The 12,700-nt window shown below is 38.6% G+C and overlaps 1 protein-coding gene across 7 annotated transcripts in view; it reads right to left on the reverse strand.

Annotated features, from left to right (window-relative positions):
- ahcyl2b (adenosylhomocysteinase like 2b) overlaps positions 1–12,700 on the reverse strand; it is a 56,355-nt gene that overhangs the window by 27,530 nt on the left and 16,125 nt on the right. For 2 of the 7 annotated variants that reach the window (XM_078419565.1, XM_078419567.1), the window contains exons 2-3: positions 7,266–7,377; positions 5,402–5,431 (exon numbers count right to left, since the gene is read on the reverse strand). In XM_078419565.1, the coding sequence (XP_078275691.1) occupies positions 5,402–5,431; positions 7,266–7,377 (142 nt within the window). The remainder of the gene's footprint in view (positions 1–5,401; positions 5,432–7,265; positions 7,378–12,700) is intronic. The other 5 variants (XM_078419568.1, XM_078419571.1, XM_078419570.1 and 2 more) reach the window with 3 other exon arrangements.

Consider the following 12,700-nt stretch of genomic DNA (forward strand, 5'->3'; position numbering starts at 1 on the left):
CTGCAAAGTGATCACCCAAATTTCCTTCAACCGTTCCAACATGGCGAGTACCGAATCCATGAAAAAGAGGAAGATCACAAGTGCTTCATCGGCCCTGCTTCTCTCCCCTCTGATGCTGCTTGCCCTGATGAATACTCATAGCATTTTCCATTTTTGCTTCAGATTTCCAGCACCTGTAGTTTTATGCTCCAGCTTGAAGAGCAGTAGTTACAGACAATGTCATCTTTTGTGTGGGAAACAAGAACTCCCAGTCTTTAGTTCACAAAAAAAAAAATCAATTAGGCAAGATGTAAATTAGAATTTTTTTTCCTCCTCAATATTTTGAATTTTCTACCCCAGAGAGGTGTGAATGCAACGTTGAAATGTTTTTATATATTCAATGCTGAGATAGGCAGGTTTTTAGACTACAGGGGAGTCAATAGTTCTGGGAAAACAGCAGATACCTAGAATTGAGGCGAGGATCAGCTGTGACCTTATTGAATGGCAGACCAATTGAGCGGCTACATGGCTATACCTGCTCTTGCTTCTTATATTTTTTGCAATACTGCTCAGTTTTACTACTAGGTCTCTTGAGAGGACATTTTTTTCCCCACTGGTTACATTTAATTAGAAGCAGAGGTCTGAGGCCAATACCTCACTTCCACCACATAAATGGTGAATTCTGGAATCTGCAATTAAATCTCCGAGGAACACTCTGAACTTCCTTTTGGCCTACCGTATGTAAACAATGGTTCACAAACAAAGCCTTAGAAAGTACCACCCAAAGTGAAGCTTCATAGGAGCACATTACTTTCTTTGCGAATTTCACATTCAATGATTGGAACAGTTCGTGTTGGCATATTGGTCTGGTGTTTTAATGTCTGGAGCTTATAGGTGAAACTAGCTTCCCATATTTCCATTATAAAATATGCTCCTTCACTGAGACGGCAGTATTGAAGAGCAAGATGTTTCCTGCAAGGCTCATCCTTTTGCATGCTTCAGTGAAGGAGCTAATGGTCATTTGAAGCTTGGCCTCTACATACGAATTTCCATACGAGAACTGAACACTATCTTCTGCACTAGACAACACTGTTAAAAAATCTTTTGTACTTAATATAATTGTATTTATTTGTTTTTGCATTTATTGCATATATGTTTGTACGCACCGTCAGGATTGGCTATTTTTTAATTTTGTTGTACTCGTTGCAATGACAATAAATGAACATTATTATTATTATCATTATTATACACAAGGATTATCTGTTAATTGATGATTAACTTGGAATGATCATAGTTTTGGAACAGCAAAGATAATTGCAGCAGCAGTGAAGGGTGATCCCAGCAGGAAACTTGCAGATGGAGTTGAACATGGCAGAGAAGATCTATACTGGCATTTTGTAGAACAGTGTACATGCATTCCGGCATTAAGCAAAAAAGGTGAAAGATCGCAATTTTGGGCACAATATCCAAGGAAGGATATGCTGGCTCTGGAGAGGGTTCAGATGAGGTTTACAAGAATGAGTGGGTTAACATATGATGAGCATTTGACAGCACTGGGCCTGTACTCACTGGTTTAGAACAATGGGGGGAGGGGGGGGGGGGGGGAGATGAGGATGATTTCATTGAAACGTACCAAATAGCAAAAGGCTTGGATAGAGTGGATGTGGAGAGAATGTTTCCACTAGTGGGAGTTTAGGACAAGAGGTCATAGCTCAGAATTAAGTGACATTCCCTTAGGAAATTAGATGATGAGGAATTTCTTCAGTTAGAGGATGGTGAATCTGTGGAAATCTTTGCCACAGAAGACTGTGGATGCTGTTAATTGATATTTTTTAAGGAGAGATAGATTCTTGATTAGTACAGGTATCAGGGGTTATGGGAAGAAGGCAGGAGAATGGGGTTAGGAGGAAGATATAGATCAGCCATGATTAATGGCAGAGTAGACTTGATGGGACGAATGGCCTAATTCTGCTCATATCACATGACCTTATGACTGCAGATACCTTACCCATCCTTCCCCATTTCTATCATCAAATGGGACTAAAAGGGGATGAAAATTAATTTTGATGTAGATGATAGTGATGTTGGAGTAAAAGCCTTTGATTTGCTCTATATGAAATTGGGAATATTACTTCCAACAATGAATCCAAACTGGATCCAGAGGTTTACGTACAGGTATGTAGGTAAATTGGCTGGGTAAATGTAAAAATTGTCCCTAGTGTGTAGGATAGTGTTAATAGTGTTAGTGTGCGGGGATCGCTGGGCGGCGCGGACTTGGTGGGCCGAAAAGGCCTGTTTCCGCGCTGTATATATATGATATGATATGTATTTGTCAGTATAGGCATTTCTTGGCTAAACTGTTCAAAGTAAATCTTAGTGAACATTTTAGGATCTGCTGTCAATGACAAGCCCAGCATTCAGTCATAGGGCAATTAGCACAAAAACAGGCCCTTCGGCCCAATTCGCCAATGCCGACCAAGACGGCCAACTACACAAGCCCCATTGCTAGTCTTCAATTGTTCTTTAGGTGGTTGTGAGCCACCTTTTTGAAATGCTGCAAATATTGTAAAGGTAGACCCACAATGTGATGGATAGGTAGCTCCAGGATTTGGCAGCAATGAAAAAGGAAAGCAAAGTACTTTGAAGTTTGGATGTGTGCAACTCTGACAGAACATGGTGGTGACGCTGTTCCCACATACCTACCGCCCTTGTCATTCCTGGTGTTGGAGCTCTAGTCCGAAATGCTGCAGGAGTGACTTCAGTGCATTTTGTGCATGGCGTGCAATGCAGCCACTGATTGCTAATAGATTGCCAATGAATGTTTAAGGTGGTGGATAGGATACCAATTAGTGGTCCATTTGTCCTAGGTGTTAAGCTTCTTGAGTGCTGTTGAAGTTGCACTCATTCAGGCAAGTGCAGTGTACGCCATCATATTCTTGACTTGCAGTTTGTAGGTAGCAGAAGACTTCAAGTATCAATGGATCAGCCAATGGGCTGCTCTTGTAGCCAAGGTATTCATGTGGTTGGTTCAGTTAAGCATCTTGTTATTGATGTTCTCATTGTAATCCGTGGGGTACTTTGTAATAGTGTTGAATTTCAAAGGGTAGCTAGTTAGACTCTAGTTGATAACCCTTGTCTGGCACATTTGTGGCACATATTTTACTCGCAACATCGGTCCATGTCTGAATATTTCTAGTTCTTGTTACATTCATTTGCAGAGCAGTTGCAAATGGAAGTGTACATTACATTAACAAACAGTTTTGACCTTATGGAAATGGAAGGAAAGTTTTCCAAAGTGTCTGATCATCAAAATTAAAAAAAAAGTTATATTGTATTTGAACTGTTTAAACATAAAGTTTAAGAAAAATAAAAAATAAGATAAACATCATACATTCTTAGTTTTATTAAACTAAGATCAGTGACTCCTGTCAGTTTCAGGCTGTTAAGCTGAGGGGCTAGTTACAAAGTGCTCAGATCCTAGACTCAGCGCCAAGTCAGGAACAGAGCAAGTAGTCAAATCTGATGGCATTTGGCCCCAAGCTCATCTACTTCTGCATTACAATATGCAGGGGTGGAAATCAGAGATGAGCGAACATGCAAGGATGTTTCTGGTTAGCTCATCTCTGATTTCAGCTTAGTAATTAGCATCAATGTTCAAAGAATTTATTTGTAGATATCAATGTTTCTGTTGAGTTTTTCATAAAAATATATGCCCATCTTTTTGTCACCCAAAAGGACGGAAAAAAACCTGAAGGCCCCACATTCCTGAGATTACAGCTGTTATCCTGTCAAATAATGAAGAGATTACCTCAACATCAAAAAAAGAGCCTATTGTACAATCTTGACATCCTTTACCCAAATACTTTCTACCTCTAAACAACTTTATCAATTGGGAGACTACTATTGGCCTTGATAGTGCCTGAACTTGCTTTCAACATTCTTACCACTGGGTACTACATTTACATTGGAAATAATTGAGAGAGCTCCATGGTTCAATGGGTTTGTACTTGTTAATTATAATCTTGATCCAAGCAGTTTCATTTGGTTTCAATAGTGATCTTACTGCTCAAGATAAACACTTCCGAGACCAGTTTATTCGGGGGTTTTTTCTTGAAATGACCGCCTTAGCAAATTCATCCTTCCACATACCACACAGACGTCGACTGAACCGTAAGAGTCAAGGGATTTTCATTGAAAAAAGCTTCCATTAAAGGATATGCCACAACAGGAGTGCGAGGTAAATTGCAACATTTTATAAATGGCAAAATGAGATAAAAGAATAAAGACTGTTCATTTTGCAAATAAAGAAACTAGCCATTGGCCAGATTAGGACAATATGGTGAAATAGAGATTTTGGCTTTATCAGATCAAGATTGAATCTTATTCATCCCATGTAATTTATCATAAGATAAAGCAATTCCAGAGACATGATTTATAAAGAATAAGCATCTATCAATGAGGACCCCAATTTACAGTATTTTAGCAGTTATTTTGAAGGCAAAGAACTGCCTTCAACTACCTCCAAAATCTGTCCAATGACATCAGTTATGAATGGTTGGAAAAGTGTCCCAATGACATTCTGTAGTTTTTTTTGCTTTTCAATGACATACCATAAAAAGTGCTCACATTCACAGTACACAGAATATCACAATCACCCAGCCCATAATTCTAATAATAGGTATATTGGCAGATCACAAAGCCAAAAAACCATTGGCTCCAAGATTATGCAGTGTTAATTTGTCCAACAGTGGTAGACTTGCCTGAGGGTTCCCCAAAACCTTTGAGGGGAGAATGTGTACACTGAGAATTCTCTAACCAAGGACTCCTGCTGGAAAAGGTACTAATAAGGACAGCACCAGATTTGACTGGGAAGCTCCTCTCCCGTCAAGTTGAACAGTCTATCAGTACTCATGGTCCAAGATTACCACATCAAATGGCTGCTTAGATGAGATACCGAAAGGCTGCTGCAGCCCAATGTACCAAGGGCTAACATGAGGGAAGGGAGGAAAAAGGGAAAACATCCAAGAAAGTAGATTTTTTAAAGTTTGTGCTGATGCTGTTAGTAGACAAATAACGTCAGGTCTATTTGTAATAGAGTCGTTATTCTGCTATGCTATGCCAATTAGCCTATTTAATACATGTTAAAATTTACACAGGACAAGGGCACTTCAAGTGATTTTTAGTAATCAGTAATGTCTAGTCACCTAACTCCTGAAAAGAAACACAAAATCAAATTCACTGTGACAGGGCACTAGCTCATGATGATTTATCTTCTCAACTGCAGAATGGTTTCCTCTGTGTCCTCTAAGATGAGATGCAATTTCAGCAGGTGATAATGTGCTGGGACAAGTGATTGCTTTCTCATACCTGTCTCTATGAACAGCTTCATTTTTTTTCCAAACTATTTCTACCAACTGCTTACCATTATTTTGATTAGACATACCCATCAGTTCTGGAGAGGAAGAGAAAAAAAGAGAAGCTGGTTAGTGGCTAATTCCATCACTACAGAATGATGGTGAGATGCAGGCAGCAGGTGATTGCTTGGAGGTTAATGTAATTCAGTGCAAGCTGTGGTCTGTTTCCAGCAATAATTGCAGTCCATTAAGTTGTTAATAACTCTAAAAGCAAACGCATTAATAGTGTAGAAAGTAGTTATTTCCAGACATGCCTCTCAAAAGCACAGATTAATAATGCACAGAACTGATCTATTTGGATTAATCTGTTGCACAGGCAACATAGTGATGAACATTTTAGGTCTTACACTTGTTATAAAATCAAATGATTCATTCAGGGGATAAAATGAGAAAGGTCGATCTGACAGTATTTTAAAGAATCAATAGAATACTGGGAATGATGCGTCTCAGATAGAAGTCATTCTGCATTGATGCAAAAGCAATCCCTATAGGCTTGTTGAATTAATTCTTCAACATTTACGTCGTATCTGTAAAGTGAAGCATCATGAAGTACTGCACAGAATCTGAACGCGACCAAATATTTGTCGAGAATAGTACATTGTCAGAAATGTTTCAAAAAGGTTAAAAAGTACTTGGGTGGCAATGAAAACAAAATGAATAAGACCTGAGATAGATGGAATAGTGACATTGATTTAGATTCGATAACTGAAAGAAATCCCAAATACATGGCCATCCCAAATGAAAGTGGAAAAAGGTGAGGACTGACTCGGTCTAATCTTTGACTCCCTGCCCTCTAAGTTAATTGCTGCCAGTCCTTCAGCATCCACCTAGCAATCTCTTAAGGTTTCAATGGTCATTGTCTGTTATCATTGAGTACAGAACCAAATTACATTAATGAACACTCATGACACCTGAACATTTGATCCTATACTTCTTTCCAACCGTACCGTGTATATTTAATAACTCGAAAGAATAAACTAGATAGTGCTAATGACTAACAATATATATTCTTTATGTTGGTACTGTTCCTATATTTTTGGGGAAGTATGAATTGACCTATTTTCCAGCCATGCTCTGAGAAAACATACTAATTCCAAAACTACCAGAAATCTAACATTTGGTACCCAGGAATAACAGTCCAAAAATGACTCTTCAGATTTTTTCTACTTAGTGCCTTCTCTATAAAGAGGCCATTGAAGGCTATTCATTTTCTCCCCAGCAAGTGGCTGAGAACATAACTCAAAGCAATGGATGAGGCAACTGAACCTGCATTATATCATCATTTACTGATAATCAAAATCCACAGCCATTAATCTACTTTACCCAACTGAACACATATCAAAAGTTGTGCATTTCTGAAATCAAACAAGTAACCACTGTGCCATGGCTAAGCCGAGATCAGCACTCCTAACTGCTGGTGCCAAGCATCTGTATTACTGCTACTATGGATCGATTAGCACAATCTAAACCAATATTAGCTTGTTAATCAAAAATAACCCCAATTTCTCAATTGTTTCACAAAACATACAAGACTGTGCAGGTCTTTACAGCTTCTAGAAAGTGAATGATACATCAACTTTCATGCATTAACAGAGGCAGGCAGTACAAATTTAAGAAGCGTCACCCTTGATGTGGCATTGAGAAATTTCACCAGAGTACCACATGCAGTTCTGGTTATTGAGGTACTGAATGATGATTACTGGTCAAGAGCATACATAAGCAAACAATAATGATAACTTTTGGCTTGACAAATGAGCAATGGGTATTTGAAGCTGGGGATCTGATGAGAAAGTGGGGTTCATGAGTTTGCGTAATTCATTAATTTTCACATGTATGTATCGGACATGTTAATGACATCCTCTAATTGCCTACCTGAGCTGTAGCTGTCCGTAGAGGATTGCGAGATTGATCGAGAAAGCGAGCGCCGACCTATTTTGGTTGGACGTTTGTTGAATTCTTGTTTCTGGTCAGCAAACTGGATCTGCTTTTTTGAAGAAAAATGAAGAGTACTTGCTCTAGATTGATGTAAAAATATGGGTTCAGCATTTTCCCCAAAAGTTTAACAATCCATACCATGGCACAAAGAATGCACTGCGATTATTGGATAGATGCAAGATCTGGGCAGCTTTTCCAAACCATTGCAGGGGAAGGGCACAACAAAAGAAGTGCAGGCTAATTTGCCACAGAAGGCAGCATTGTAATTTAAAATTATCCCCTTCTACTATTTCCTATCTACTCTGGTTACATTACAGCATTCACAGAGTTGCAAGAACAATATTTTCTTGTCTTACCCACCAGCCAATAAACTAAGAAATCATGAAAGGCACTATTCATGTTGTAAGCAAATCAAACGGAACCAATGACATGTCACTAAATTAAACATTTCCAGTTCGATACAGAATTTGTCAAATCATTTAAAGGGAATTGCATAGATCCCCTTTTAAGTTCATGAAGGGGCCTCGACCCAACGTCTAATGCAGCAGTGACACAGCCTTGATATGGATTATTTTTCAAGTGTGCAGCAACTTAAAAAGCAGCAAGATGACTTGATTATAAATTATAACTTGGTACAGTTGATGGCACTCTCTCATACAATCGCAAATTAGAGTCCTTTAAGTTCAAGCCTCACTTATTTATTCGAGTGCATAAAGACCAAGGTGGCACGACACCTTGAGAGGCACCATTCTTCAAATGAGCTGTTTGATCACGTGGGGTGATCACATAAGGTAAAGGTTTACTAAATAAGTAAACTAATTTGAGAATATAATTAATCAACTGATCTGTTGACAGCATAAACAAACATTGGACGTGGTTACTGAAGCGAGACTCTAGCCTGGTACAGCGAGATGGATGTGCCATATTCTGCCTGGTACTCGCAGATACCAAAACTAATCACTATCCACTGGGTTTCTTGCTTTGCATTATAAAAGTAAACCGGCGTGGTTCTAATGACCCAAAGGAATAATGATATTTGATTCAAACTTAATACTGAATTCCAAATAAATTGATTTATAATTATTCCAATCATGAAGAATGGAATAAAATCCAGACCTTCATTATAAAGGTAACTATATTAAAATCATTACGGGTATTATGACATTACTTTGTAATTCATTGCATTTTGAAATATATATTCATATCCATTTATCTATATAGTTTGATTAATTATGCCAACACAACTGTAATAGTTGACATATTTACTTATTAATTAGGGCGAAATTTAAAATACATTTTGAAACAATCAGAAAATTCTGAAAAGATCACACATAATGTCAAGACTAGAACGTTTAATTTATTCTTTGCTTAAAATGTTGTCCAAATAATGAGTAGCATTTGGGAATAAATGATGCTTAAGACAAAGTATCTTCTGCACATTATTAATCAACATCAAAAGTTAAAATCCATAGTCTAAAGCTAAAATGAAAATGTTTCTGGGCCAAAATAATATTGTCATAAACGTTAGAAATCTTTGCAGAAATGATTTCTATACAATAAAATATATAGATTGAAGCTGCTATAATTCCTCACAATGCAGTTACAAACATGTTCCAAAACAATAACCCTAAATCATCCATCAACCCATCTGAGCAATTCCAGCCAACCCTACGATATCTCGTTATACCTGTGCGGAGGTTGGGCTAGCTGTCACATCATTCCTTTTGTTTGTTAGAGTCTTGCTGTTGAACATTTCTGCGGATTGAGCAGCTCAGTTACCTGCGCTCTGACCAACGCTCTCTGCCACGCAAAGACGCACTCAGTTCTCACCCAGCTACAAATGCAGTTTTTAAAACTGACCACACTGTTTTCGGGACTTGGATTAGGTCAGCTTTTGACAGAATGAACTCCCAGAAGAACCAACAAAGCTTATCTGCAAAGAATTAATGAGCCAATTGTTCAGCTGTTAAATGGTTTTCAGTCTAAACAACTAATGACATTGTGCCATCAGCAGCCATAAGATCTTAATTGGAAGAAAAGGTACAACAAATGATAAGCTGTTCAGCCATCAACTCAATCATTCTGGCACAAATATGTTTGTTTGATAATATTTGTTTTAAAAAATAAATTTAACGAGTTTGTGAAGCAGCAGCTAAAATGATTTACCAACAAAATAATTTATCTTAGATATCAGAAAGGATTCGTCCTTATTAATTAGTGTTGTAACGAGCTATGGGACCACAAAGCTGGCCAACAGACCTCAAGAGTGCATACACCTTTAAGCTATTTGGAATAACGTTGATATGGAAACTCAAAGTTGATAACTTTAAGGTTTGAACCAGAATCAGTTTAGTTAATCAGATCAGTTCCCTCCTTTACTGTTCTCTAAGTATCAAAAGTATGAACAGAACTTGTACAAATGATAATAACTCAACTGAACGAATGAATTTCTATTTGGAGCAGCGTTCAGTGTTTAAAGACAGAGCTTCAATCGAAAACTAGCAATTCGTTGGGCAATAGTAATGCCTGTATAGTTGAGAGTTCCTCATGACATGCACTCAAGATAATGGAGATACCACCAATTGTTACTCTGCAAAATCTGTCAAAAAATCCTTCAAAGGATAAGCAAGCTAACATAAACACCATCTCCCATGCCAATATCCCCAATACTGAAGCCTGAATTATGCTGTCAACTCTGTTGGACAGACCACACCATATGAAACCAGATACCCAAAGTACAGAGTTTGTCTAAGGAAGAGATTACCAAAATTATCATTGTAACAGAATCACATTTTCAAAGTCTCCTTTGAAAAAGCTGCAACATTCACTGATATCATGAAATCTCTAGCCCATGGCCACTCAAAGATGAGGAAGAACATTTGGAATTGTACTAAGAGCCTAAAGCCCATGTACTGTACAGAGAAGTCCAACATACATTGTGCACTTCCACTATGTCACAGTGCCCATCCACCCATCCCGTCAGGCACCACCTGCTGCAGTAGCTGCAGTTCCATATGTGTCTCAGACACCTTGGGAATCACTTTATTTAAAGCCATTCTTGTTTCCGAGGGACTACTCAGAAGGTGATGCAGCAATAACTTACACCACAACCCAGTTACTTCATGCCAAATACGGCCATTACCAGAAAGATCAAAATACAGCGCACAAGTAAGAAAAAATAATTGAAATGAAGAATCAATATCACTCAAAAGAAGCCAGGGTATTCTAAAGTTAAATAATGACTAGATAATCTATTAAACAGAAATAAAAAAACATGAATCCACTTTTTGTAAAATAGAAATTGGTGCAATAATCAGCCTATTGAGGATGGAAGTCCAACAAACTTCAACCTACAAGGGAAAATAATCACTCCACTTAAAAGTGGTTCTCTATTTTATCTTATTTGCAAGAAGAAAACTGTACTCATTGGTAGAAATTTTCTTCCACAGAGTATAATTTCTCTTTCATAATTAAACAGTTTAATATTTCGAGGGAAAAATTGCATCGTCAAAACAAACTGAACTGGAAAACTGAATCGCACCAGATCCTTCGAAAATAATGCACCTTTTGGTAATAGGAGAGGATTAGATTTCTGTAATCACATTGCACATTTTTAGAATAAACTAGATGACCCGTGGATCCGTTGGGTTTGCGTTGCGACGCCAGTTATTTCAAATTCCACCGCGTCATTCTATCTGAGCGCGCCACCGCCGGGCCCGGCAAACCTCACCCAACCGCGCACACGCAGTTAGCGGGCCTTGCAACCCTCCCCCAACTGCGTAGGTGCGAAGTTGTCCCATTCACAGTACAAAGTTTATTAAAGTTTATAAAGTGAATAACGTTTAAAATATAACAAAACTTGATACTGCACACCGCAGGCGAATTGTAAGGTGCCCCTAAAATTGTTGCGCTATCGTGTGCTGTTTACATACGTACACGACGAGACTTTTAGCAATATATCGATAGGTAAGTGGCAAGGATGCAGAGGATGAAAGTGTATAAAACACAAACCAAGATTTGCTCTTTCCTGAAGATGCAGATTTTTAAGGGAGCATGGGTCAACAGCAGTAACAGCCATCCTTATCCTCAGTTATCCACCCTACACTTCAGATATGAGCACCAACATGAACAACTCCTAGAGACACCAACTCCAGAAAAGATGACGCCCTTGTAACAAAATCACAACCAGACTTCTCAAAAGCCAATGATGTAACCTCAGAACCCGCTGTCTTTTCAGGAATTATCATGACAGTTTGAAAGGTGGCCAGTGATGTACAGAAGGGACCCTAAAGCTCAATGCTTGTGTTAAAAGAAATTTCAAGATGCCTTGAACTTTAATATTGGAATGTGTAACTATTCAATATCTTATAATACTCAATAAAGAAAATTATGTTGAATTCATCTAATCACTTGCTTAATATAATTTCACTTAATAGAAGTGTATTTACTTGACACACCTGAGAAGAGGTCTCCCAAAAGAATAAGTTAGTAATTATCAACTGCGAGTTCTCCCCCACTTTCAGCCTGAAGAAGGGTCACTTATCCCTTTCCTCCAGAGATGCTGCCTGACCCACTGAGATACTCCAACACTTTGTGTCTATCTTTAATAATGTTAGCAACTATGTTACCTTGCTATGCAACAGTACATGTTCCCCTGTAATTTAACCATATAAGATGCATGACAAGACCCTAGAAAACATGGGCAACTTCCAGAACGCCAGAGCCATCTTTCAAAGGAAGACATTGATGATAACATTTACAACCATCTTCAGATCACTATCATAGGATTTGGTCATCTAAGGATTAAAGATTAAAACCTCAACACCAAACTCATGGTCAACAAAGCAGCAGCGATTCCTGTCCCCCTTTATTCTTCTGAGATGGGGACTACCTAGAGCAGACACCACAAAGCACCACACAACCCTTTGTGTATTCCTACTCAACCCTTCAAATTCATCAGCAGTGTCTTCTCCCAATATGCAATTCGAAGCACTGAAGCCCGAGTCACATCCAATCAGCTCCAATGGGCAGGCTTCTTTGCCCGATAAAGACACACTTCTGAACTCTAAAATGGCAAGGGAATGCCTGGCAAACAAAAATAAGTTGTGGAAGTCTAAAACCTGCATAAGCAAGAAAATTGAAAAGTTAAGGTTTCAGGTCAATGGTGTTCTTAAAGCCTCCTTTAAAAAGTGTAACAGCCTCAACAACTCCCAGGAATTGCTTGCCTGCAATCGCCAGAAGTAGAGGGGCATTCTGGATGGCATTGTGTACCCGGGTCCATTCACGAGAAACACACAAAACCCAATGTAAGTGGTGGAAGGTGCGCACCACAACCTAACAACCCACTTGCCAACAACATCAAGCACCTCCTG

The sequence above is a fragment of the Rhinoraja longicauda genome, chromosome 23 (genome assembly GCF_053455715.1).
Source record: "Rhinoraja longicauda isolate Sanriku21f chromosome 23, sRhiLon1.1, whole genome shotgun sequence".
NCBI classification, from domain to species: Eukaryota; Metazoa; Chordata; class Chondrichthyes; order Rajiformes; family Arhynchobatidae; genus Rhinoraja; species Rhinoraja longicauda.